Raw genomic sequence first — 25,547 nt, forward strand, 5'->3', positions numbered from 1 at the left:
GGTCCTACTGTATAGCACAGAGAACTATATTCAATATCCTATGATATACCATAATGGAAAAGAATAAAAAATAGAATGTATATGTATGTATAACTGAATCATTTTGCTGTACAGCAGTAATTAACGTAACATTGTAAATCAACTATACTTCAATTAAAAAATTGATATTTTTCTTTCTTTCTGTGAGTGGAAGAAGTATGGGGATGTAAAACTTGATAAAATTAAAGTCCTCCAAACTTGTCACAGATCCTGCCTAAGGAGGTCTGAATTGGACAAAGGCTATAACTCTTAGAAATCAGTCAGATCAAAAGGATTTTGATGGAAATATGGAGACTAAAAAACCAAGTATTGTAATTCTGACATTTATTAAGAAAGTATTTGTCATTAGTAACCATTCCTGCCACTTTCCAAATATTGCAGTAAAACTCTGTCCTAACACACAGGGCAGGAGTAAAAATTCAATTATGTGAAATGCAGTGTTCCATTTTTATAAAGTTAACCAGAAACATTGTTTTATCAGTTTGTACTGTCCTTTAAAGTGCACACAGGTGTACGTACTCACAGCTAAACTAAAATGGATAGTATACTGTAGAGAAAGAGACCAAATGGTAAGAAATTCAGTTCATCCCTGCTTACACGAGGGACAAAGGGAGAGAACCAATCCCAACAGGGTTACAACCAAATTCATGTAATTTCAGATTGCGATATTGCTGATACATTTCAAATAATATTTATTTACTTGAAGTGCTTACATTACTTGCAGTATTCCTCCTCCTCCAAATATATTTTTAAATGATTTTTTGGGGAAAATAAGCTTAATAAAAATCTCAAACATGATACCTTTACACACTTTTAGTCATTTAGCAAAAAGTACTGAGCACCTAATATTGAGTTATGCAGTGTCGTGGCTTTGGAGACTTCACAATGCATGAAGCCCCTTCTCTCATTAACTTTACATTCCAGTGGACGTGGATTCAGGCATGCTCATCACTGTGCTTCTGTTAAAATCCTGACTATACTCATATCTTTTTTAAGCCCTAGTGCAACAACTGGTTAAAGTCACGTGCAATGACATGTTAAAGTTCTCACAAAATCCCGTATGGAACCTCTCTCGTTAGATGTCTCTGCTGTGTGGTCTCCTGGCTATTGCGAATGTTGATGCTGGGCAGAAACATTACCTTTTCATGAAAGAAATTCTTTTTCTACTATAAGAACTGGAGTGAATGGAAAATTTCAGCTCTCATTTGAGGACTTCAGAACGTAATAGAATACCATTTTACCGAATTTCACTTTTGTATGGATTCTCTGAAGAGAGATAATCCTTACCATACTCTTCACTTTTATAGAATGTATCACCACTATGGACTCTTTGATGAATTAGAAGACCTGAGCTCCAACGGAAACCCTTACCACATGCATCGCATTTGTAGGGTTTCTCTCCCGTGTGGACTCTCTGATGAGCCTGGAGATTTGATCTCTGACTGAAGCCCTTACCACACACCTCACATTTGTATGGTTTTTCCCCAGTGTGGACTCTGTGATGGGCTTGAAGACTTGAAAACCCACTGAAACCCTTACCACATTGGTCACATTTATAGGGCCTCCCTTCTGCGTGGACCCTCTGATGTGCTTGAAGGCGTGAACTTTCACTGAAACCCTTTGTGCACACCTCACATTTGTATGGTTTCCCTCCTGTGTGGACCCTCTGATGTGCTTCAAGGCGTGAGCTCTGACTAAAGCCCTTCCCACACATCTCACATTTATATGGCTTCACTCTGGTGTGGACTCTCTGATGACCTTGAAGATATGCTCTCTGACTGAAGCCCTTCCCACATACCTCACATATATAGGGTCTCTCTCCAGTGTGGACACTCTGATGGCTTTGAAGGTATGATCTCTGACTGAAGCTCTTACCACACTCATCACATTGGTATGGCTTCTCTCCCGTGTGGACTCTCTGATGGGCCAGAAGAGTTGAGGCCTTACTGAAGCCCTTATCACATTCTCCACATTTATAGGGTTTCTCTCCTGTGTGAACCCTCTGATGAATTTGAAGATTAAAGCTCCAACTGAATCCCTTCCCACACTCCTCACACTTGAATGGTTTTTCTCCAGTGTGAACTCTCTGATGGCCTTGAAGGTGTGAACTCCGACTGAATCCTTTCCCACACTCCTCACACTTGTATGGTTTCTCTCCAGTGTGGACCCTCTGATGGCCTTGAAGGTAAGAATTGCGACTGAATCCCTTCCCACACTCCTCACATTTGTATGGTTTTTCTCCAGTGTGGACTCTCTGATGGGCTTGAAGGTATGAACTCCGACTGAATCCCTTATCACACTCCTCACATTTAAAAGGTTTCTCTCCTGTGTGGACTCTCTGATGAACATTAAGAACTGATCTATGACTGAAGACTTTACCACATGCGTTGCATTTGTACGGTTTCTCTCCAGTGTGGACTCTCTGATGATCTTTAGGTTTTGAATTCCAATTGAAGCCATTCCCACACTCTTTGTAAGGTTTCTCGCCAATGTGAATTTTCTGATGGCCTTGAAGATATGAATTTTGGCTGAAGCTGTTACCACATGTATAATGTTTATATGGTTGTTCCCTAGTGTGGACTATCTGGAGGTCTTGAAAATGTGAGGCCAGACTGAAGCCGTTACCACACACCTCAGAATTATAGGGAATCTCTTCCATGTAAACTCTGTGCTGAATGTTACAATCTGAGTTACAAATGAAACCCTTCTCACACTCCACATCTGTGTATAGTTTCTCTTCAGTTTGGATTTTCTGATGGGCTCGAAGGCAAGAATTTTGGATAAAGACATTCCCATTCTCCTCAAATTCATAGGGCTCCTGCTCAGTATGGACCCTAAAACTACTACTAAGGTCTAAGCTATGACTGAAGCCCTTCTCATAAATGTTGCATCTGTCGGACATCTCTCCTGTGTGAGTAAGTTCATATGTGTTATGAGAGGAACACTGATTGAAGTTCTCACCATATTCATATTTAAATGGCACCTCCTCTGCGTGTACTTCCTGATGGCACTGCAGATGTGGACTCTCAGAAACACAGTTATCTCCTCTACAAACACTTTGATGAGTATGAAGAACTGAACTGTAACTACAGCCCTTTCCACATGGACTGTATGTACGGGGCTTTCCTTCTAAGCGTAACTGCCGAAGAACTTCAGAGCTGGAGTCATTGTTGAAGGCTTTTCTGTACTCATTACCAGGGTAGGGCTTTTGCCCTGTTTGAATTAAGTCTTGATGAAGCAGTGAAACCTTCATGACATCTTCTCCACAGTCATGGCAGCTATAGTTTTTTTCTGTTCTGTGTACACCCAGATTATCATTGTGATGTGAGATCCAACTGATACTTTCAGACGTACAGAAATCATTTTTCATGGAAATTTTCTGACATCTACACTGATAATTACGTGACTCTGTAAGATACATTTTCCTCCAAGAATGCTGGGCTCTCCAAGAGGGAAATTCTTGACTTTTTATGTCATGGGAACCATCTCCTATATGAGTCAGTATGTAGTTCTCATCTTCAGAAATCTGAATCGGTATTCCTGCCCAAACTTGGCAGGGGGAATCACCTTGTTTTTGCAACTGAGAAATATTCTCTTGAAAAATTTTCATGGAATCTTGACACCCGGTTAACCTGCCTGCACTTTGTTGCCAGGTCTGCCAGGTGGAAAGCTCTTTGGAGGAAAGGCAGCTTAATCCCACTTCTTGAATACTTTCCATATTATGTTGACTCTTGGTTCCTGTAAGAATAAAGAGATTTTAGACGTGTACACAGTGAATGCTTTTATTCAGAGATTTCAAGATTTTGCACATAGACGATGACATGCAACTTCAATAAACTGGAGGAAAATTTATGTTACTAACTCTGACGATACTTAGAAAATGGCTCATCTTTGGCTACACCAGGAATATAAGTAGGATCCACAGAATTCAGGCTATCTGCGTGCCTCAAAATCAGGGCTTTGCAACACAACCTGGACATCGAAGATGGTGGCCCTGTTCAAAATGCCTAGCTAAACCACACACATATTATCATGGGCTGCCTGGAGATTTCAAGAAAACAGAAGGGGACAGTCTCAAATTGGAAAGAGTATAGTTTCAAGTGGATAAATGTTTTTTGCCCTGATAGTAATGGGCATGGTAACGTTTTTGTTTGTTTTTAAGAAGACTGCATGTTAAATGCTGTGCAGATGAAGGTAAAAGTAGATCTTTAATCTATGCTTGAGGCATCAAACTGCCTATCTCTAATGCGTTCTTTATCTTCATGAGACTAATAAGCTCTTCTAAGTCACTGTAAGCCATTATCAGCTTTAACTCCTTTCAAAAGATATTTTGCAATTATCAAGGGCCATGGTGCAGGTCAGAATGTAAAACACGGTGACAGAATTCAACTCCAAAGACATCAGAAAAAAATGGAGGCTGAGGGAAGCATAGGCAAGTTTTATGGCACCAGTAGGTGTCCTTTGTTATCAAACAAAACTCAATGAACACTGACTTTGGCGTGCACCACTTTGCTGGAAAATTACTTTAATGTTTAGGGAATTTCAGGCTCCAGAAAAGTTGAAGATGGGTATGTTTGGGTGGAAATGGCTTGTCCCTTAGTTATGAAAGCTCAGATTATCAGCAGGCAGCAGATCTTCATATCCTGGTGAGAAGTATACTCCCTGAGGACCGGTGGTCCAACGGGGTTGGAGTAATAACATGCACTCACTCTCCTAACACTTGGCAGTACATTAATTCTCTTTCACCATCCGGGGGAAAAAAAAGAAATAAAAGAGGATTTTTTTCATAACATGAATATTATCCTCAAACATAATAATTCTTTGTGTTTTTCTGTCTCTCCACAGTGGGGTGTATTATCCACAAGGACAAGCACTTCGCTGTGTACACAGCATTACCCTCACTGCCTGTAACACTCTTAGCAAATAGTAGTTGCTCAGTAAGCACATAATGAATAGATCACAGCTTGAGTTACTCTCACTCACAGAACTGAAAGTGCATATATGTGTTAAGTTATTTTTCATGGTAAAGGAACCGGTGATGGCAGTTTTACTGCAATGTTGAAAGGCTGTATGAGAGGTAGGGCTACACTCAGATATCACCTGCTGATGAGAAAAGCAAAGGTCACAAGAATCTTGTGGATTGTGCCTTTTAATTTTGAAAATAAATGTGTAGTTTTTCTTGTATAAAATCTTACCTGTAGCCCCACCCTATGCCCAATTTTTTTAAAAATTAAAAATAAAAGGCCACACTGATGATTGTGTGGCAGCAGGATCTGGGGCAGTGCACTGACTGCAGGGTAACACTTTACGGCATGTCTATGAGTACTCATCTCAGTACTTAAAAAAAAAAAAATGCCAACCAACTATACTCCAATAAAAAATTAATTTAAAAAATGCCTAGTGATGTCTTTGGTTTCTCAAAAGCAAAGCTTTCAATTACTATATTAATATTTTATATAATAATGAAATGAAGGGACATAGTATATGAGGCACGTCAAATAAAGTAAATAGCTTTACTTTACTTTTGGCAAATGTGTCTTTCAAGGAATTGGTCTGTTTCATCTAGGCTGTCAAATTTCTGGGCATAGACTTTGTTCATAGTATTCCTTTTTTATTCTTTTAATGCCCACAGGTCCTGTAGTCATGTTCTCTCTTTCGTTTCTGATATTAGTAATTTGCATTTCTGTGATACTAGTAATTTGTGTATCTTTTTCTTAGTTACCCTAGCTAAGAAGCTTATCCGTTTTAGGCATCTTTTCAAAGAACCAGCTTTTGGTTTCATTGATTTTCTCTACTGATTTCTTATTTCCAATTCTTATTCTTGTGTTCTACTTACTTTTCTTCTGCTTACAATTTGCTTTTCTTTTTCTAGTTTCCTAAGGTGGAAGCTTAGATGATTGATTTTAGACCTTTCTTCTTTTCTAATACATGTATTCAATGCTATAAATTTTCCTCTAAGCAGTGCTTTTGCTGCAGCCCACAAATTTTGGTAGGTTGTGTTTTCATTTTCATGTAGTTCAAAATATCTTAAAATTTCTCTTGAGATTTCTTCTTTGACCCATGTGTTATTTGGAAGTGTATTGTTTAATCTCCATTTGAGGTCTTCCAGTTATTTGATTTATTGACTTCTGGTTTAATTCCATTGCAGTCTGAGAGCAGGCACTGCATGATTTCTATTCTTTTAAATTTGTTAAGGTGTGTTTTATGATTCAGAATATGGTCTATCTTCGTGAATGTTCCATGTGAGCTTGAGAAGAAGAGTTCTTTCTAATCATATACAATAACAGTGGCTACAACATCCAACTCTATGCCACAAATCTATCATTTTAGAAGCCATTTTAACTCAGTCTACAGGGAAAAATATACTCCATACCTTGTTTTATTGTGCTTTGCTTTACTGTGCTTCGCAGGTAGAGTTTCTTATAAATTGAAGGCAACCCTATGTTGAGCAAGCCTACTGGCACTATTTTTCCAACAGAATTTGCTCATTTGATGTCTCTGTGTTACATTTTGGTAATTCTCACAATATTTCAAACTTTTTCATTATTATATTTGTCATGGTTATCTGTGATCTTTGATGTTACTACTATTACTCACTGAAGGCTCAGATGATGGTTAGTATTTTTTAGCAATAAAGTATTTTTTAATTAAGGTATGTGAATTGTTTTTTTAGCATAATGCTATTGCACACTTAATAGACTACAGTATAGTATAAACATGACTTTTATATGCACTAGGAAACCAAAAAATTTGTGACTTGCTTTATGTGCAATATTTGCTTTATTGCGGTGCTCTGGAACCGAACCTGCAATATCTCCGAGATCTGCCTGTTTGAAAACAAGAACAGGGTTATGTGGGGTGGAGACAGAAGAAGTGAAATGCAGAAAACAAAGACTATTCTAGCATAAAATGGCCAGCCTATCACAGCCTGAGATCAGATGTCACCACTGTATATGATCAAAAAAGTAATCTAAAAATTATAAGAAAAAAGTAATTAAACATATGTATAATTTAAAAAACAGATGTATCATATTTTATTAACAACATGCCATTTTACCCATATGTACTTTATGTCTGCAGTTAGTTAATGCAAATGTAGTAAGTTTTCTATTAAAAAGGAAATGCTGGCAAGGAATTGTAACGCTAGATCAACATGATTGGCATGTGTAAGACATCATAAGGTATTTATGAAAGGTTGTATTAAAACTTAAGGTTGGGCTTCCCTGGTGGCGCAGTGGTTGAGAATCTGCCTGCCAATGCAGGGGACACGGGTTCAAGCCCTGGTCTGGGAAGATCCCACATGCTGCGGAGCAACTAGGCCCGTGAGCCACAACTACTGAGCCTGCGCATCTGGAGCCTGTGCTCCACAACAAGAGAGGCCGTGATAGTGAGAGGCCCGCGCACCGCGATGAAGAGTGGCCCCCACTTGCCGCAACTAGAGAAAGCCCTCGCGCAGAAACGAAGATCCAACACAGCCAAAATAAAATAAATAAATAAATAAATAATAATATCCCCTAATATTAAAAAAAAAACAAAAAAAAACTTAAGGTTTAGTTAAGGTTAACATATAAGGTTAAGTTATGACTTCAGCAACTCTTAATCCAGTGATGTTTGATATTCTAATTAAGCCATAAAGGAATTAAAATTATCGAAGGAAATTGCTGAGAACAGCTACGTGAGAACTACTGACAGGAATGGTATTCAGATCTAGCTGGAACCAGCAAACTACCAAGAAAGGAGAAGAAAAAGCAAGATAATTTGCAGGGAGCACCTTATTACTTGAAAGATGGAGATTACTAAAAGTAAGTATCTCCTGGTTAATGAAGTTGATGGTTTTGCTATAATTAGAAATGACACTGGAAATGAAAAACAGGAATAATCCGCTATGGGGAAAAAAAAAAGCCCAGAAGCCCTTGGTTTACACAGCAATGATGCTTGCCTGGCTCTACGGACCAGAAACTTCCCTTTCCATCCCTGCTGGGAGTTTCAGATCGCATCAGCGGCAGTCAGCAGTATTAAGGTATAGTGTTGGTAAAGGATCACCTTTCAGAGCCCCTGGGGATTGTGATGCCTCATGTCAGCAACAGGTGCAGGTGGCTCTAACAGGTTGCTGACTCTGCACCTCTGATCAAATTAATCAGGCAATTCCATGAAACAGATTTTGTTTGCTTATGTGGACTGACAAGCTGATTTTATGTAAACATGGATTACAAATCATCTTTTTCACTCCAAGTAAAATTATTTTTCTCATCACTTTCCAATAGAAGACAAAATTTAATCACTGGCAGAGAAGGTTGAAAACAGATTATGGAATATTACTGGATGTATTTGGAATGAATAGCCTATAACAGCACAAGAACACTAATGGTGGGAAACCATTAGTGAGGCTTAAGATCAATTTAATAGATTGTGACATGCAATTTTAAAAAGGACAGAAAATATCACAGTTGCACTGCATGTCAGGGTATCACTGCATAAATGCTTGTTTCAGACTTGCAGATATGTATACACACATAGGTCTGTACTGGGTTACATTACATACTGAAGGCCATGGCCAAAAAAGTATGAAAACCACTGGTGCAAATAGTTGAGGAAGGTATAAAGTTTGTAATGAAACTATTATAAGGCTCAAATGCAAAGTTCAAATGCAGAAACTTGGAAAAATATCAATAGGTAGGTTTGTACCTCTTAGTTTCATGCCTACATGGACTGAAGTTTCGAAATACTGGGAACAAATTACCACTTGAGATATATTCTTTCTTTCCCTCAGGATGTATGAAACCTGAGAGTACAACTTCTTCTTTTTTCAGGTTATAATGGTCACCAGTTGAAAATTATACACTAGATCTTTATGGGGATGAAGGCTTGAAAACTGTCTAAAATCTACATTAACATTTGTTTATTTAATGGCTAACATGTATGAAATAAAGATGAAGAAATATATATTTATTTTTGAATAGGGGATAAAAAGAAAGACAGGGGCTGGTCTTCCTAACTCTTGTTTTTCTCACCTTGAATCTTCCTTGCCTGGCCTGAAAAAAAACTAGGAAATTTATGTAGATGCTGACTTTCGAAGAGATGGATGGGTTGCGACTTGGAACATCTTGCAAGGAGATGGACAGTTAAGAAGCCATTATTGGGACTTCCCTGGTGGCGCAGTGGTTAGGGATCTGCCTGCCAATGCAGGGGACACGGTTCGAGCCCTGGTCCAGGAAGATCTCACATGTCACAGAGCAATGAAGCCCGTGCGTCACAACTACTGAGCTTGCGCTCTAGAGCCCGTGAGCCACAACTACTGAGCCCACATGCCCCTACTCCCATGTACCTAGAGCCCGCTCACCGCAATGAAAGTAGCCCCCACTCACCACAACTAAAGAAGGCCCACGCGCAGCAACGAAGACCCAATACAGCCAAAAATAAATAAAAAATAAAAAAAAGAAGCCATTATTTATTGACATCATTCTCTTTCGTAGTGGAAATTGAGATAGTTCTTCTGCTAACAGAGTGGTTGTAAGACTATCATTTTAAAAATATTTCTTTGCCCACGTCAATTAAATCAGCTCCTAGAGGCTGCAAGAAAGTCAATGGGGGATAATTATGTCTCTCTTGGTTACAACTCCAAAGTTAAAGCTCAGTAAGGGGGCTTCCCTGGTGATCCAGTGGTAAAGAATCCATCTTCCAATGCAGGGGATGTGGGTTCGATCCCGGTCAGGGACCTAAGATCCCACATGCCGTGGGGCAACTAAGCCTGTGTGCCACAACTACTGAGCTCACATGAGAGAACCCGCCTCAATGAGAGAACCCGCATGCAGCAAACTATGGAGCCCACGTGCTCTGGAGCCCATGCACCCTGGAGCCTGCGTGCCACAACTAGAGAGAAAACCCGCACACTACAACCAGAGAGAAGCCTGAGCGCTGCAACAAAGAGGCTGTGACATAATGAAAAGATCCCACATGCTTCAACAAAGATCCCATGTGCTGCAACTAAGACCCGACGCAGCCAATAAAAAACAGCTCAGTAGAATGGTTTTTCTCTTTGAATCTCTGAGTCACCAGGCAATTTATTCCACAGAAATAAAATCACTAGTACCCAAGGACATTTGGATTGGGGTTTTTATTGCTGTACTTTCTATATTAGTAGTAAAAAAAACAAGGGGGATGGCGGAGAAATGAATGCCCATCAATTAAAAAATGGGTAAATGATGCATGTTATAGCCACATACTGGATTATGTAGTGATGATTATTTTAAAAAAGAGATAACCTCAGATTGGGAGGGATTTCTTGCTCAAGGTACCATGAAGGAGAAAAATTAGTATATTAAAAATAAGAATGTACATTTTCAAAATTTTGCATTAATATAGGTATATACATGTTAGTATATGTAAAAAATTAAATTAAAAGATATTTTAAAATATGACATTACAGGCTTCCCTGGTGGCGCAGTGGTTGAGAATCTGCCTGCTGGTGCAGGGGACACGGGTTCGAGCCCTGGTCTGGGAGGATCCCACATGCTGCGGAGCAACTGGGCCCGTGAGCCACAATTACTGAGCCTGCGCGTCTGGAGCATGTGCTCCGCAACAAGAGAGGCCGCAATGGTGAAAGGCCCGCGCACCACAATAAAGAGTGGCCCCCGCTCGCCGCAACTAGAGAAAACCCTCTCACAGAAACAAAGACCCAACACAGCCATAAAAAAAAAAAATATATATATGACATTACATTCCTACTGATGCTATCAGGCAGGGGGACTGGCACACTATGGCCCTAGCCCTGTTTTTGTGTAGCTTAAGAACAAGAATAGATTTTACATTTTTTAAAATGGTGTAAGAAGAAACAAAGAAGAATATGTGACAGAGACCACATATGGCCAGCAAAGCCTAAAATATTCACTATCTGGACCTTTAGAGAAAAACTTTGCTGACCCCTGCTCTAGAGAGTGTATTACCTGTTATGACTCTGAATGTTAACTGAGATGGAAACAAAAAATTATAGAAGTGAAGTAATTTGTTTTGAAATTTTCAACTGACTCTCCTTCTCACCCAGGAGCATCCTTAGCTACACAGGTGTGACCATGGCTTCTGACACCAGGGTCTGAGGACTCAAAAACATTACTAAAATGTTTGGACTCGCATGTATGTCCAACTTGGAAGTTCCACTTCAAAAAGAAAATTACAGGCCAATATCTCTGATGAACATAATGCAAAAATCCTAAACAAAATATTAGCAAACCGAATTCAACAACACATTAAAAGGATCATACACCAAAATCAAATGGGATTTATTGTAGGGATGCAAGGATGGTTCAACATCTGCAAATCAGTAAGTGTGATACACCACATTAACAAAATGAAGGATAAAAATCATTTTACCCTTCATCAAAAGCAAAAGAAACAAAAGCAAAAATAAACAAGTGGGGCTACAATCAAACTAAGAAGCTTCTGCACAGCAAAGAAAACCAACAATAAAACGAAAAGGCAAACTACTGAATGGGGGAAAAATATTTGCAAATCATATATTTGATAAGGGGTTATATCCAAAATATATAAAGAACTCATACAATTCAATAGCAAAAAACAAACGATCTGATTTAAAAAATGGGCAGAGGACCAGAATAGACATTTTCCCAAAGAAGACATACAGGTGGCCAACAGGTACATAAAAAGATGCTCAACAACATTAATCATCAGGGAAATGCAAATCAAATCCACAATGAGATTATCACCTCCCACCTGTTAGGATGTCTATTATCAAAAAGACAAGAGATAACAAATGGTGGCAAGGATGTGGAGGAGAGGGAACCCTTGTACACTACTGGTGGGAATGGAAGTTGGTGCAGCCACTATGGAAATCAGTATGGAGGGTCCTCAAAAAATTAAAAATAGAACTAACATATGATTCAGCAATTCTACTTCTAGGTATTTATCTGAAGAAAACGAAAACAGTAACTCAAAAAGATATATGGGGCTTCCCTGGTGGCACAGTGGTTAAGAATCTGCCTGCCAATGCAGGGGACACGGGTTCGAGCCCTGGTCCGGGAAGATTCCACATGCCATGGAGCAACTAAGCCCGTGCACCACAACTACTGAGCCTGTGCTCTAGAGCCCGCGAGCCACAACTACTGAGCTCATGTGCCACAACTACTGAAGCCCACGTGCCTACAGCCCATGCTCCGCAACAAAGAGAAGCCACCGCAATGAGAAGCCCGTACACCACAACGAAGAGTAACCCCCGCTCACCACAACTAGAGAAAGCCCATGCACGGCAACAAAGACCCAATGCAGCCAAAAATAAATAAATAAAAATAAATAAATTTATAACAAAATAAAAGAAAAAATATATGCACCCCCATGTACACTGCAGCATTATTTACAATAGTCAAGATAAGGAAACAATCTAAGTGTCCACTGATGGATGAATGGATAAAGAAAATTCAGCCATAAATAAAAATGAAATCTTGCCATTTGCAACAATACGGGTAGACCTTGAGGTATTTGAAGACAAATACCGCTCGATCTCTCTCATATGTGGAATCTAAAGTCACCACCCCCTGCCCCGCAACAAACACACAAAATCAACCAAGCTCACAGATACAGAGAACAGACTGTTGGCTGCAAGAGGCAGGGGTTGGGGGATGGGAAAAACAGGTGAACTGTTGTTTTTTTTTAAATTTAAGTAAATTGAATAAAATTTTTTAAAAAAACCATAGCTAGGTCAAGAGACTGTTTAGGTGTTAGGGGATGCGATGGTGAGAAGAGAGGACAGAATGGGAAGATTAAGAGCTGGGCATCTGAATGAGGAAGTTAATGCAAGAGTGTCTCACTTACAATTGCTGCATGGGAAGGCTCAATTATAATGTTGGCATTGATCATTTTTGATATTTCCTTTAGCTGACTGGCTATTCATCTTTTAGGAATAATGGCTATCTATCCATGAATACTCAAGGACACCTAAACAGTTAGAATCAGGACAGGCATTCATCAGTTGACAAACAATATTCTGGAGTATCCCTCCATCACACGGATTTATTCTATACCTATTAGCTGCCTCAAGGAGGACTGAAGACAGTGAAGACCACACATGTATTAACCAATTCACTCAGTCAAGGCACAGAGCAAAGCAAGCCAAGTAACCTGAAGCAGAAGTATAATTCTGACAGGTCTGATGGGCAGCAATGGGTCAGTGCAGCTGGGACAGAATGAATGAGCTAGAATATGGAAAGCTAGAGGGGGTGAGGGGACAGACACCTCAGGGCCTGACATTTTCTGACTCATGTTTCAGGAGGGGCTCTCTGGATGCTGGGTCACTGCTGGATGGTTCTCACCTGAACACCCATCTCTCTGGGTTTCTGTCTCCATCATCAAAAGCTCTTCTTCTCTCTCCAGCTGGAATATAAGCTCTGGTTTGAAGGGCTGATTCCCTGTAAAAAGGCGAGGACAGCAAAAGTTTTAAATTTTGACCAAGTCCCACTTGTGTGTTTTTTTTCTTTTTTTCTTTTCTGAATCATGTTTTTGGGATCATATCTAAGACCTCTTTGCCTAACCCAAGGTCATGAAGATTTTCTCCTGTGTTTCCTTCTAGAAGTTACATTTTACATTATGTCTCTTATCCATTTTGAGTTAACTTTTTGGTAGGTGTGAGGCATGCAAATATATGCATACAGAAGTCCAAATGCTTCAGCACCATCTGTTGAAAAGATGATACTTTCTCCATTGAATGGCCTTGGCACCTGTAGTACATCTAAAATAGTCTCAGAATTGCTTATTCCATATCAGAGCAATAAACAAATCCACTAAAAAGTGTTCAGGATTGCAAGTCATTCTCCCAACCCCCTCCCACTGTACCTAAAACTAAAGGTACAGAGTTATACACTGTGTTCCTTAGCTACTTCTGTGAATTCTTTCTTTTCTCTATTCATTGTGGTTAAGGTATTAATTTCCAATACAATTCATTTTTCTTTTAGATTATCATCCCTTTGCCTTTTTATTTGATTTACTTTTCAGAATGTGTTGAACCAACATATTTTCAAAAGTCCAAACTAGACAAAAAAGTGTATTCAGACATGTGCAGTTCTCTCAAACATCCCTTCCATACTATCACCTTCCACCCACTTATAAGAAACTTCATGATTTCCTGATTAATCCTTCCTGTGTTTCTTCTTATAAAGGTAGGCAGATATTCATATATTTACTTATTTCCCTCCTTACACAAACTAGTATACTATTAATGCTCTTTTGCACTTTGTTATCTTTAGGGAAAATTCCTACAAGTGAATTGCTGGGAAAGGGTAACTCCACAGTTCTGTTAGATATTGTCAAATTCCTCTCCTTAGGGGTGGTATCGAGTTGCACTCCTACTTTCAATGCATGAAAGTGCTTTATTCCCCACAGCTTTGCCCCAAAAATACAGTGTTATGGTTTTGAATTTTTGTTAATCTCGTGGATGAAAAACGGTGTTTCAGTATAATCTGAATTAACATCTCTCTTATTTTGAATGAAACTGAATAACTATTCATATGTATACATATTTATATCAATATGTGTGCATGTATATGTGTATGCATATGAATATACACACACAGACACACCCCTACCTCCTAGCTCTAAACCCTGAGACCAGGAAACAAAGAAACCACAGTGGCAAGGACAATCCCTAGCATCCAGACCTTGGTGTTAAATACCATTCCCCAATAAATGAAATAAATGATTCCAGGGCTGGGGCAAAGTAAAGGATGAGCCTAGGACAGCATGCTATGCCCCAAAATAAGAGAGTGCTCAAAAAAAGGCTGGGGGCATATTACAAGGGCAAGGAATCAGCTTAAAGGGGTCAAATTTGGAACAACTTTAGCAAGATAATTATTACAGTAATAAATTACAAATCATTTTTATAAGAGAATTCACAAGTCCCTACAAATAATAAATAAATAAATGGTTGAGAGGGGCTCTTGCTTTCTGTAGAATGCCAAGTGCTCACTGCTATGTGTGAAAGAAGTACGAAGTCAGAAAATCATCACTTGGTAACTATCATGGTAAAGACTGGATACGGCAAGAATCATCATTGGATGCTAAGTCTATAGGGAAATGTTTGTGTGGTCTTAAAAAGTGTTGCCCTGTGACTGCAAGAGGAAACAAAGCAGTAATCTTATAGTGGAGAAATTGGACATCTTGACAGGGTGATGAAAATTAGCATCACGAATGAGGGACAGATGGTGTGTCTCTAGATGTGATACCCTCAAAAGGACACACCACTACCAACTGCAGAGTTCCAGCCAGAATGGATCATCCGAGTCTAATTATGAGGAAACACTAGGAATGCTCTATTAAAAATGGGGGGAGGGAGTGGCAGTATTCCTTAAAAAGTCACAGTCTTAAAAGGCAAAGCAATGCTGTGAAAATGCTCCAAATTAAAGGAGGCTAAAGAAACACTGACAGCTAGACTAGACCCTAGGCTGGATCTTGCCCTGGAGAGAGAAGAATATGCCTTAAGTTATATAATTGGCTCTACTGAGAAAATTAGGGTATAAATGATAAGATGGGATAAAAGTACTATATCTGCACTGGGGATATGTAAGAGAATATTCCTATTTCTACAAAATATACTGTTCAGTGAAGTATTAACCTTGCCCAAAGAGAGGTCTGGCTTTTGCCCTCAGCTCTTGGGAGATGATCTCTCAGCACTGGCAATGTACTGCCTGATAAGAGTGTCTTTTTTCACCTGGAGGCCCTGGGCCACACCAGAGAGTTTAACAATGTGATTTACGGTGGGGCCTTTAGGCCATGTGTATCAGCTTGATTTCCACGAGTGAGGGGGCGGGTGGAAACCAAAGTCGGCCACACAGGTGTCCAACCACATCTATGTGACCAAGCCGCAATCAAAGCTCTGGACACCAAGGTCTGTGTGAGCCTCCCTGGTTGGCAATACTCCGCATGTACGGTCACCCGTCACTGATGGGGGGAGAATGAGTGCTGTCCACGACTCCACTGGGAGAGGACAACTGGGAGTTTGTGCTGCAAACTCCCCTGGACTCTGCCCCAGGCGTCTCTTCTCTTGGCTAATTTTATTCTGTATCCTTTCCATGTAATAAAGTGTAGCTGTGAGTATAACAGATTTTAGTGACTTCTGAGAGTTCTAGCAAATTACTGAGGCTCAGGGGACCCCCCCAGAGCTTGCAACTGGTGTCAGAGTAAGGGTAGTCTTGGGATTCCTGAACTCTGCATATACACTGAAGTATTTAGAGATAATAGGGCCACGGTGTACGTAAATTACCCTCAAATGGTTCAGAAAAAAAATTAGGTATATACATATGTTTTCATACATATACATAAATATTTATGGAGAGAGAAAGAACATGCGCATAAATGATAAAATTTAAATGGGGTAAAATGTTACTATAGGTGAATCTAGGTAAAAGCTATATGGGTGTTCTTATTCTATACTTTTACTTTTGCAAATTTTCTGTAAGTTTGAAGTTATTCACAAATACATTGTTAAAGCAAAAAACAAAATACCTGTGAAAAATCACATTAATAAACAACTACAGTGGGAATTCCCTGGCGGTCCAGTCGTTAGGACTCCATGCTTTCACTGACGAAGGCCTAGGTTCAATCCCTGGTTAGGGAACTAAGATCCCGCAAGCGTGTGGTGTGGTGCCCCCCCCGCCAAAAAAACCAAACAAAAACAACTACAGTTACTGGAACTCTGAAAAACAAAGAAGCTGGAGCAACTCACTAAACTGATTTTAGGACAAACCAGTGGGGCAGGACCACAAGCTGCCCATTTATAGTTCAGAGGACAGATTTTTTTCCTGGACAGAAACATCAGAAACATCTTGTCTCTGCTGCACAGGGATTACTAGGACTCGTAGGTACCCAAGCTCAGAGAATGATTTTAGGAGTCCCAGAGCTTCAAACAACCGCGCACACAAAGACACCCCAGGAGGCTGACACCGCGTCACAGAGGGCGCCCGTCCTCACCCACTGAGAGCAGGTTCCGGAAGTTCTCCAGCATCACGTCTCGGTACAGCTTCCTCTGGGCGGAGTCCAGCAGCCCCAGCTCCTCCTCGGTGAAGACCACGGCCACGTCCTTGAAGGACACTGGCTCCTACAATACCAAACACACACAGACGATGTTTATGGAAGAGGGGCAGCACTGAGAAAGTGTCAAGGATGGAAAGCTGTTCCGGATTCCGAGGGACCGAGTCAAATTTCAGTAGCTGCCTTCTGTTTGCTTTTCACACTGCCAATTCCATCCACCAGAAGGGCTGCAGGAAAAGAAATCCTCGCACTTTAAATTGCTGCCTTTTGTGAGTACTCCTATAAGGTAAGTCCCTGGAGCTCTGGTGCATCGCGTGGGCTGCTAGAAAAGCTTTAGTTCCAACAGCGTGTGATGAAGTCTGTTTTCCCTCTTTTATACACTTACACCACTTATTTAATGTGATCATCTTACAGGGCACGAGTCACCCTTACTGTTCGAGTATGTAGCTCCTCCTCTGTGCCCCATCTAGATGTGCAGCGTTTATGGGCACAGCTCGGGAGCCTGAATGCCTGTGTTCCCATTAGGATGCTCTGCTGTGGGCCTTTGGACTTGGTCCTCATCCTCTCTTCATTTGCAGGCTGATAACTGTACCTTAGGGTACTGGTAATAAAACGAGTGACTATAGGTAAAGCACTTAGCAGCAGTGACTGGTACATAGCAAGTACCCAATAAATGATAACTATTATTGTGATGATGATGATGATGGTGATTATCATTTCTGGCATCCCACTTCAGGGCTGCATAGTAATTCAAGAAATTGGGCTTCCCTGGTGGCGCAGTGGTTGAGAATCTGCCTGCCAATGCAGGGGACACGGGTTCGAGCCCTGGTCTGGGAAGATCCCACATGCTGCGGAGCAACTGGGCCCGTGAGCCACAACTACTGAGCCTGCGCGTCTGGAGCCTGTGCTCCGCAACAAGAGAGGCCACGATAGTGAGAGGTCTGCACACCGCGATGAAGAGTGGCCCCCACTCGCCGCAACTAGAGAAAGCCCTCGCACAGAAACGAAGACCCAACACAGCAAAAATAAATAAATAAATAAATTTATTAAAAAAAAAAAAAAAGAAATTGATGACTGAGAATATAGTGAACTGATCCAAATAATGCATGCTTAGTTTCAGATTATCTGTTATAAACAATGTTGCAAAAAATCTTTCCCTATAGACCTTAGTCCCTGGAACTCTGCTGGTTATCTCCTTAAAATAAATTACAAAAAGTAGAAATGGTCATGTTGAAGAATAACAAACTTTAAAGTTTTGAAACCATAATGGCAGATGTTTCCTCCAAAAAGATTTTTCTTAACTTATTCTGCTTCCAAGAAAGTATAAATCTCTAAACCTCTATACCTTGGCCAACAATGGACATGAATACTTAAAAAAAAAAACCTTTGATAATCTCAGAAGTCAATTTGGGAAGTAAAAACTGGTTATCTCAAAAAATTTTCACGGAACTTCCCTGGCGGTCCGGTGGTTAAGAATCCGCGCTTCCTCTGAAAGGGGCACAGGTTTGATCCCTGGTCAGGGAACTAAGATCCCACCCAGTGCGGCAAAAAAAAAATTTTCACGAAGTTGATTAGTAATGAAGATCATTCTCTTTTCATAGGTTTGCTGGTCATCTCTATTTCTTGTTTTGTAATAACATTCATTCATTTGGGGACAGTAAGGCCTTTTCTTCCATGTATGTTATAAAGATTTTTCTTTCTACCTTGCTATTTGTCTTTTAGTTTTTTGCTATAGGGAAATTTAAAATTTCTCTATGAAGACCTGCTCAGCAGTGTATTTGTTCTGGCTGGAGCTCTGAACATCACAACTTCAAGTCTTGGTCTCTGAATGAGAACTCTGGTTTGTTTTTTGTTTGTCTGTGTGTTTGGGGTTTTTTTGCCTCTCTTTCCACCCAAATGGTATGCCTGATACTCTTAATCCAGAAGGCAAAGGCTTTGGAGTTGGCCAGATACTTGCCTACTGCAGGAACTTGAACAGGTCTTCAACTTACATGAACCTCTTATCTTCATGTTGAGAGTGAAGATGATTCCAAGCCCCTCTTAGAGCAGTGAATAGCATGACAGATGGAAAATGCCTGTGTGTCTTATAGTATGTCTAAAATTTTAAAAGTAAGTACCTGTAATGCTCTAATAAATTAATTCATGAATGGTGTGACACACAGGCACACAAACAGACACAGACACACACAAAGAAAGCTTTCAGGTCCTGGAAAGAAAGAATCTAGCTCTTTTTGAACGAAAACAGCTAACACAATTTTTTTCTGAGTTCAGCCTCAGTATGACCCTGTTAAACAAAACCATACTTTAAGTAGTCCTTTTACAAAGGTACCACTTAAGAAAAAAAAAATTTTTTTTAAGTTTTGAGTCCCTAGAACATAAGGGCAAATAGTATCAGAATTCTCTCAGAATTGCTTTTTGAGTAAAGATCAGATGTAGAGAAACTGATACTGTTGTGTAAAACTGTGAGAATCCTCATGAATTTAAAAGCTTATGAATGATGAATAGTTAAAACAAATGGGGGAGAGTGTATAACAGTTCATTGAAATAATATTAGATGACAAAAATTAAGTGCTATAATTTTAAGTGAAAAAAAATTCAAAATTGTATCTATTATTGCAAGTATAGTTATGAATGCACATGAAAAATGAGCATGGAAAACACAGGTGATTTGTAAGCAGGGTAATAATGTGTGGCCTTTCCCATTTAAAAAGTTTCTATTCTCTTTTACACCATTAGTTGTGAAATACAATGATAATAAAAACTGAAAAGGGAAATTTTAAAAAAATGAAACAAAAGAGCACAGCACACAAATGGTATTAAATGTCTGCTGTCATTCTTTACGCTTGGCAAGGAAGAGAAAAAAGGTGTCCACTTACTGAGAAATGAAATACCTGTTAAGTGACGGAAATAAAAATCCAACTCACCTGGAACTTGATCATCTTCTCTGTTTCCTGGGGAAAGGCAGAGACCTGAAGAGGCACAAAAGGTAAAAAGAAAGAAGCCATGAGAGAGGGGGAAATGCATCCCTGTGCAAATCAGAAAATGGTATCCCTCCTCCCAGGCACACACACCTTCACAAGCAGGGTGTGGGCTGGGGTCCAGCTGCCACTAGGCTATCCCGGCAGGATGCCCGCGAGCATGGGACAGCCTGCACCGCTATACCTGGCAGTCCTCACACACCTCGAGGCTCCCCAGGTACTCATTCTTATCCTGGGAAATGTGGGAAAGGAGAGACAGTTAAGTGGGAGAGGAGAGGTACTGGTTAAAAGTGGCCTCTGGGGACAATTCATTTTCAAAACCTCACATTGTTATAAAATTGCTGTATATTGGCACTACTATATATTTGCTATATATTTTTAACCACGGTTAAATTAATTAACCTCTCTAGGTGTCATTTCTGCAAGCTGCAGCATTGGGATCGTAATAGTACCAACATTATAAGATTGCTGTTAGGATTATGTGGGTGAGTAGTGGAAAACTGTTGTAACTATACCAATGTTTTCTATTATATTGTAGCTGCAGAGAAGCAGATACTATTCTACATCATAAAACTGTCCTTGCAGATGGGGTTGAAAGAAATCTGCGTGGCAGAGATTATGGCTTTTCACTTAATAAGTTGTTGCCCTGATAATAACATTTCTTTAGACACTGAGCCCACCCTTCTGAAAAGTTTAGTGGCTGGTGAATATTCCTCCTGAAGCGGGAGGAGGCTCAACTGCAATTGATACTTCCCTCTTCCCACACGGATATAATAAAGATTAAAGAAGCCCGTGATGCTACTATATCTGTGTAAAGCATTGGCTCACTGCTTGACCCTTGGAAGGATTTGGAGAACAGGAGTTTAATTTCTTGGGTTCTTCCTCAAGGTTATTTACTGTTCTCAATAGTTATTTACTGTTATTTATCTTATTTACTATTCCCAAGCAACTTCAAAGTCATCTGTGGAAGAAAAAGAACTCAAGGGCTAATCATGGGCTTTGTGGCCACAAACTGTCTCTGTGGAATGCTGTTCTTTTTGTTCTTTTTACAACCTTTCATATGTATTGGGTTGGCCAAAAAGTACCTTTGGTTTCTAAGTAAAAATAAAAGACACATTTTTCATTTTCACCAAGAACTTTATTGAACAACGTATTCACCCTTTTGTTCCACTACCTTCTGCCATTTTTCAGGCGACTTCATAATTCCATCTTCCCAAAATGTTTTACCTTTTTGAGCAAAAAACTGTCCCAGTGCCTTTTACAGTCTTCCAGGGAATTGGAATTTTTTCTATTAAGAGAATTTTGTAAAGACCGAAATAAATGGAAATCTGAAGGTGCAATGTTGGTGAATATGGCAGATGAATCAGAACTTCCCAGCCAAGCTGTGACAATTTTTGCCTGGTTATCAAAGAAACATGTGGTCTCGCATTATCCTGATGGAAGATTTTGCATTTTCTGTTGACTAATTCTGGACACTTTTCGTCGAGTGCTGCTTTCAGATGGTCTAATTGGGAGCAGTACTTGTTGGAACTAGTTGTTTGGTTTTCCGTAAGGAGCTTATAATTGAGGGCTCCCTTCCAATCCCACCATATACACAACATCACCTTCTTTGGAATGAAGACCGGCCTTTGGTGTGGTTGGTGGTGGATCATTTCGCTTGCCCCACAATCTCTTCTGTTCCACATTATCGTACAGTATCCACTTTTCATCACCCATCACAATTTTTTTAAAAAACGGAACATTTTCATTACGTTTAAGTAGAGAATCGCATGCAGAAATATGGTCAAGAAGGTTTTTTTTCACTTAACTTACATGGAAGCCAAACATCAAAGCGATTAACATAACCAAGCTGGCGCAAATGATTTTCAATGCTTGATTTGGATATTTTCAGTATGTCGGCTATCTCCCGCGTGGTATAACGTTGATTGTTCTCAATTAATGTCTCGATTTGATCGCTATCAACTTCAACCGGTCTACCCAACCGGGAAACTTCGTCCAGCAAGAAATCTCCAGCGTGAAACTTCGCAAACCACTTTTGACACATTCGATCAGTCACAGAACCTTCTCCATACAGTGCAAAAATTTTTTTCACGTTTCAGTTATGTTTTTACCTTTCTTGAAATAATAAAGCATAATATGCCAAAGATGTTGCTTTCTTTTCCTTCCATCTTCAATATTAAAATGGCTACACAAAAATTCATGTCTTTTTTTAAATGCATGCTGATATGACAGCTGTCACATACAATCTAACAAAATTGTTTCGAATGAAGTTAAAGACAACTAAGGGCTACTAGAGCCATCTTACGGAAAAAAACCGAATGAACCTTTTGGCCAACCCAATAAAAACCATTCTTAGCTGGGGAGGAAGAGTGGATTTACAAAAATAAGCTATGGGCAGTACTTTGCCTACCTGTATCCTTGCCCCTCTTAGCTTTTAACATTCAGCTGCTCCAGGATACCTTTTAACAGGTTTGGCTGCAGCCTTATGAATTCCTAAAACCCACTTTGCCAGTCTAAAAAAAGCAGGGCTTTGGCCAAGAGCCCAGGCTATAGAATCAGGCCACCAAGCTTCAATCTTGATTCTGCCACTTACTGGGAAAGTAAACTTTTACAAGTTAATTAACCTCTTGATGCCTCTGTTTCTTCATCTGTAAAATGGAAATAAAAATAGGGTTATTATGAAGAACAGATGAGTTAATGCACCAAAGCATTAGAAAGCCAGTGAGGTTCATAATAAACACCTAATAAATGTTAGCTATTATTTGTGTCATCCTCATTATCACCATGAAATATACAGAAGTCACACATTAGCCCTGGTTTGTTTCTAAGTATATTTACTTCAGGTAGTAATTATCAATAGATGTATATTACCTTTGGAATATTCTGAAAAAGCTGGTGGCTTCGGCATCCCACCAAAACTTATTGAGATAAAGGACAGGGAATAGTTATACTGTTTATTCTCCCACATCCATTTTCAGAAAATTTCAATACAATCTCACATAGCTGAAGGTTCTTATTTTCTGCTGCCTGTTGGAAAACTACACCAACCCCAAACAGATACCGAATAACTCTTTTCTGCTAATCCCTATACTTGGCAATAAGCACAATGAGAACTTGACCTAGTCCCTGCTACATAAAAACCTGCAACTGAGTGGGAGAAACAGATCAGAAACAAGGAGCAGAAACTCCAGTGAACTCAAAGACAGGTCAACAGAAATTGCTAAAACTGAAGCTTATGAAAGTAATGTGCACTCTGTTGTATTGATAGCATGTTCTAGAAATGTCAGTAAGGTCAAGTTGGTTAATGGTATTGTTCAGGTAGGAATAATCAGTTTTGTACTCAATGAGTTTCAGTCTGCTTGTATTGATTACTGAGAAGAGTGTTGAAATCTCCATATTTAATTGTGGATTTCTCTATCTCTTCATTCAGTTCTGTCAGATTTTCTTCATGTAGTTTGAAGCTCTGTTGTTTTCTGGATACACATTTAGGATTGTTATGTCTACGTGGTGAATTGACGCTTGGTGTAATGTCCCTACTTCTCCCTGGTAATAGTCCTTGTTCTGAAGTCTATTTTGTCTGATATTAATATAGTCACTCCAGCCTTCTTTTGATTGATGTTTGCATGGTACTTTTTTTTTTAATCCTTTTAACATATCTATATCCTTATAGCTAAAGTGGGGCTCCTTTAGATAGCATATACTCAGTTTTTGTTCTTTATCCAATCTTAACAATCTTTTAAAATTAACATACTTAGGTCATTAACATTTCATGTAATTTTTAATATGATCAGATTTAAGTCTACCATTTTATTATTTTTCCCTGTTTTTCCTTCTTGATTTTCTTCCTCTATGACCCTTTTTCTGCCCTCTTTTGGGCTGAATTTTTTTTAGAATTAAATTCATCTCTTTTTATCTATTAGTTTTTGGCTATTATCACCTGTTTGGTTTTTTTTTTTCCTCCTCCGGGGTTGCAATATACATATCTTTCACAGTGTACTTAGTGTTATTATTTTACCAATTCCCCCATTCTTGTATTAGTTGTTGTATGTATTCTCTATATACAGTGCTCTAGCCAAGAAAGCTATAATTTTTATTTTAAACAGCTGCATTTTTAAGAGGAGAAAAACAATATATTATAGTTACAAAAAAACTTACTATTTTTGTTGCTCTTTTTTAATTTCTGAAGTTCCTAGTTTCCATTTGGTATCATTTCTGTTCAACCTAAAGAACTTCCTTTAACACTCCTTTTTAGCATAGGTGTGACATTTTCCCCCCTTCTTCCTGAAGGAAATTTTCACTGGATACATAATTCTGAGTTGATGATTTGTTTAAGCACCTCAAGGATGCTGTTCCAATTTTTTCTGGCCTACATGATTTCCAATGAGAAATCTGCAGATGTGTGAATCATTGTTCTACCACATATAATGTGGCATTTTCTCTAAGTGTACTCAAGAATTTTTATCTTTAATTTTCAGAAGTTTGTTTATGATGTATCCAGAAGTGATATTTTCTCTAACTATTATAGCATTAAACAAGAAATGAATAACAAAAAGATATCTGGACAATCTCCAAACATTTAGAAATTAAACAGCAAACTTCTGGCAACCAATGTACAAAGTCACAAAAGAAAGTAGAGCAGGGACTTCCCTGGTGGTGCAGTGGTTAAGACTCTGTGCTCCCAATGCAGGGGGCCCGGGTTTGATCCCTGGTCAGGGAACTAGATCCCACATGCATGCCGCAACTAACAGTTCACATGCCACAACTAAGGAGCCCGCATGCCACAATTAAGGAGCCGTGAGCTGCAACTCAGGAGCCCGCCAGCCACAACTAAGGAGCCCTCGAGCCGCAACTAAAGGAGACCGCCTGCCGCAACTAAGGAGCCTGCCTGCCACTACTAAGACCCAGTGCAACCAAAGAAAGAAAGAAAGGAAGAAAGAGCGTATTTTGAATGGAATGAAAATGAAGACACAACATATCAAAACGTATGAGATGCTGCCAAAGCAGATATTATTTAAAAACATGTATCCAATGATGTATATATTAGAAAAGAGAAGGAGTCTTAAATCTATTATCTAAGCTAAGAACTAAGGGGAAAAGGGCAAATAAATTAAACCTAAAACAAACAGAAAAAAAGGAAATAATAAACAAGACAGAAGTCAATAAATCCAAAATAAACATAAAACATAAATCGCTGTAACTGAAAACATGAAAACACTAGACAAAATCAGGGTTGGCAAAATATGGACAATTATGGCCAATCTATTCTGTGGCTGATGAAAGTGGTGATTATACGAATCTACACCTGTGTTAAAATTAATAAAATTGTACCCCAAACAGGAAAAAAATAATTAATTTTACTGTACGATGATTGTTTTAAAGAACCTGCTTCTCATCTGTAAAATGAGGGTAATGATAGGTTTGTTATGAAAAATAAGTTAGTGTCTGTAAGTCACTGGAAACACTGCCTGGTCATAAAACACAATCTATAAATGTTAGCTATTA

At 39.3% G+C, this 25,547-nt stretch overlaps 1 protein-coding gene across 4 annotated transcripts in view; it reads right to left on the reverse strand.

The window, feature by feature from the left end:
- Positions 1–346: 346 nt before the first annotated feature.
- The window catches only part of ZNF112 (zinc finger protein 112), a 32,612-nt gene continuing 7,411 nt past the window's right edge, over positions 347–25,547 (reverse strand). For 2 of the 4 annotated variants that reach the window (XM_057534871.1, XM_007168100.2), the window contains exons 2-6: positions 20,139–20,277; positions 19,992–20,036; positions 17,008–17,134; positions 13,359–13,454; positions 347–3,777 (exon numbers count right to left, since the gene is read on the reverse strand). In XM_057534871.1, the coding sequence (XP_057390854.1) occupies positions 1,277–3,777; positions 13,359–13,454; positions 17,008–17,134; positions 19,992–20,006 (2,739 nt within the window). In that variant the 5' untranslated portion in view covers positions 20,007–20,036; positions 20,139–20,277 and the 3' untranslated portion in view covers positions 347–1,276. The remainder of the gene's footprint in view (positions 3,778–13,358; positions 13,455–17,007; positions 17,135–19,991; positions 20,037–20,138; positions 20,278–25,547) is intronic. The other 2 variants (XM_057534870.1, XM_007168101.2) reach the window with 1 other exon arrangement.

Source organism: Balaenoptera acutorostrata, chromosome 19, assembly GCF_949987535.1.
Source record: "Balaenoptera acutorostrata chromosome 19, mBalAcu1.1, whole genome shotgun sequence".
NCBI lineage: Eukaryota > Metazoa > Chordata > Mammalia > Artiodactyla > Balaenopteridae > Balaenoptera > Balaenoptera acutorostrata.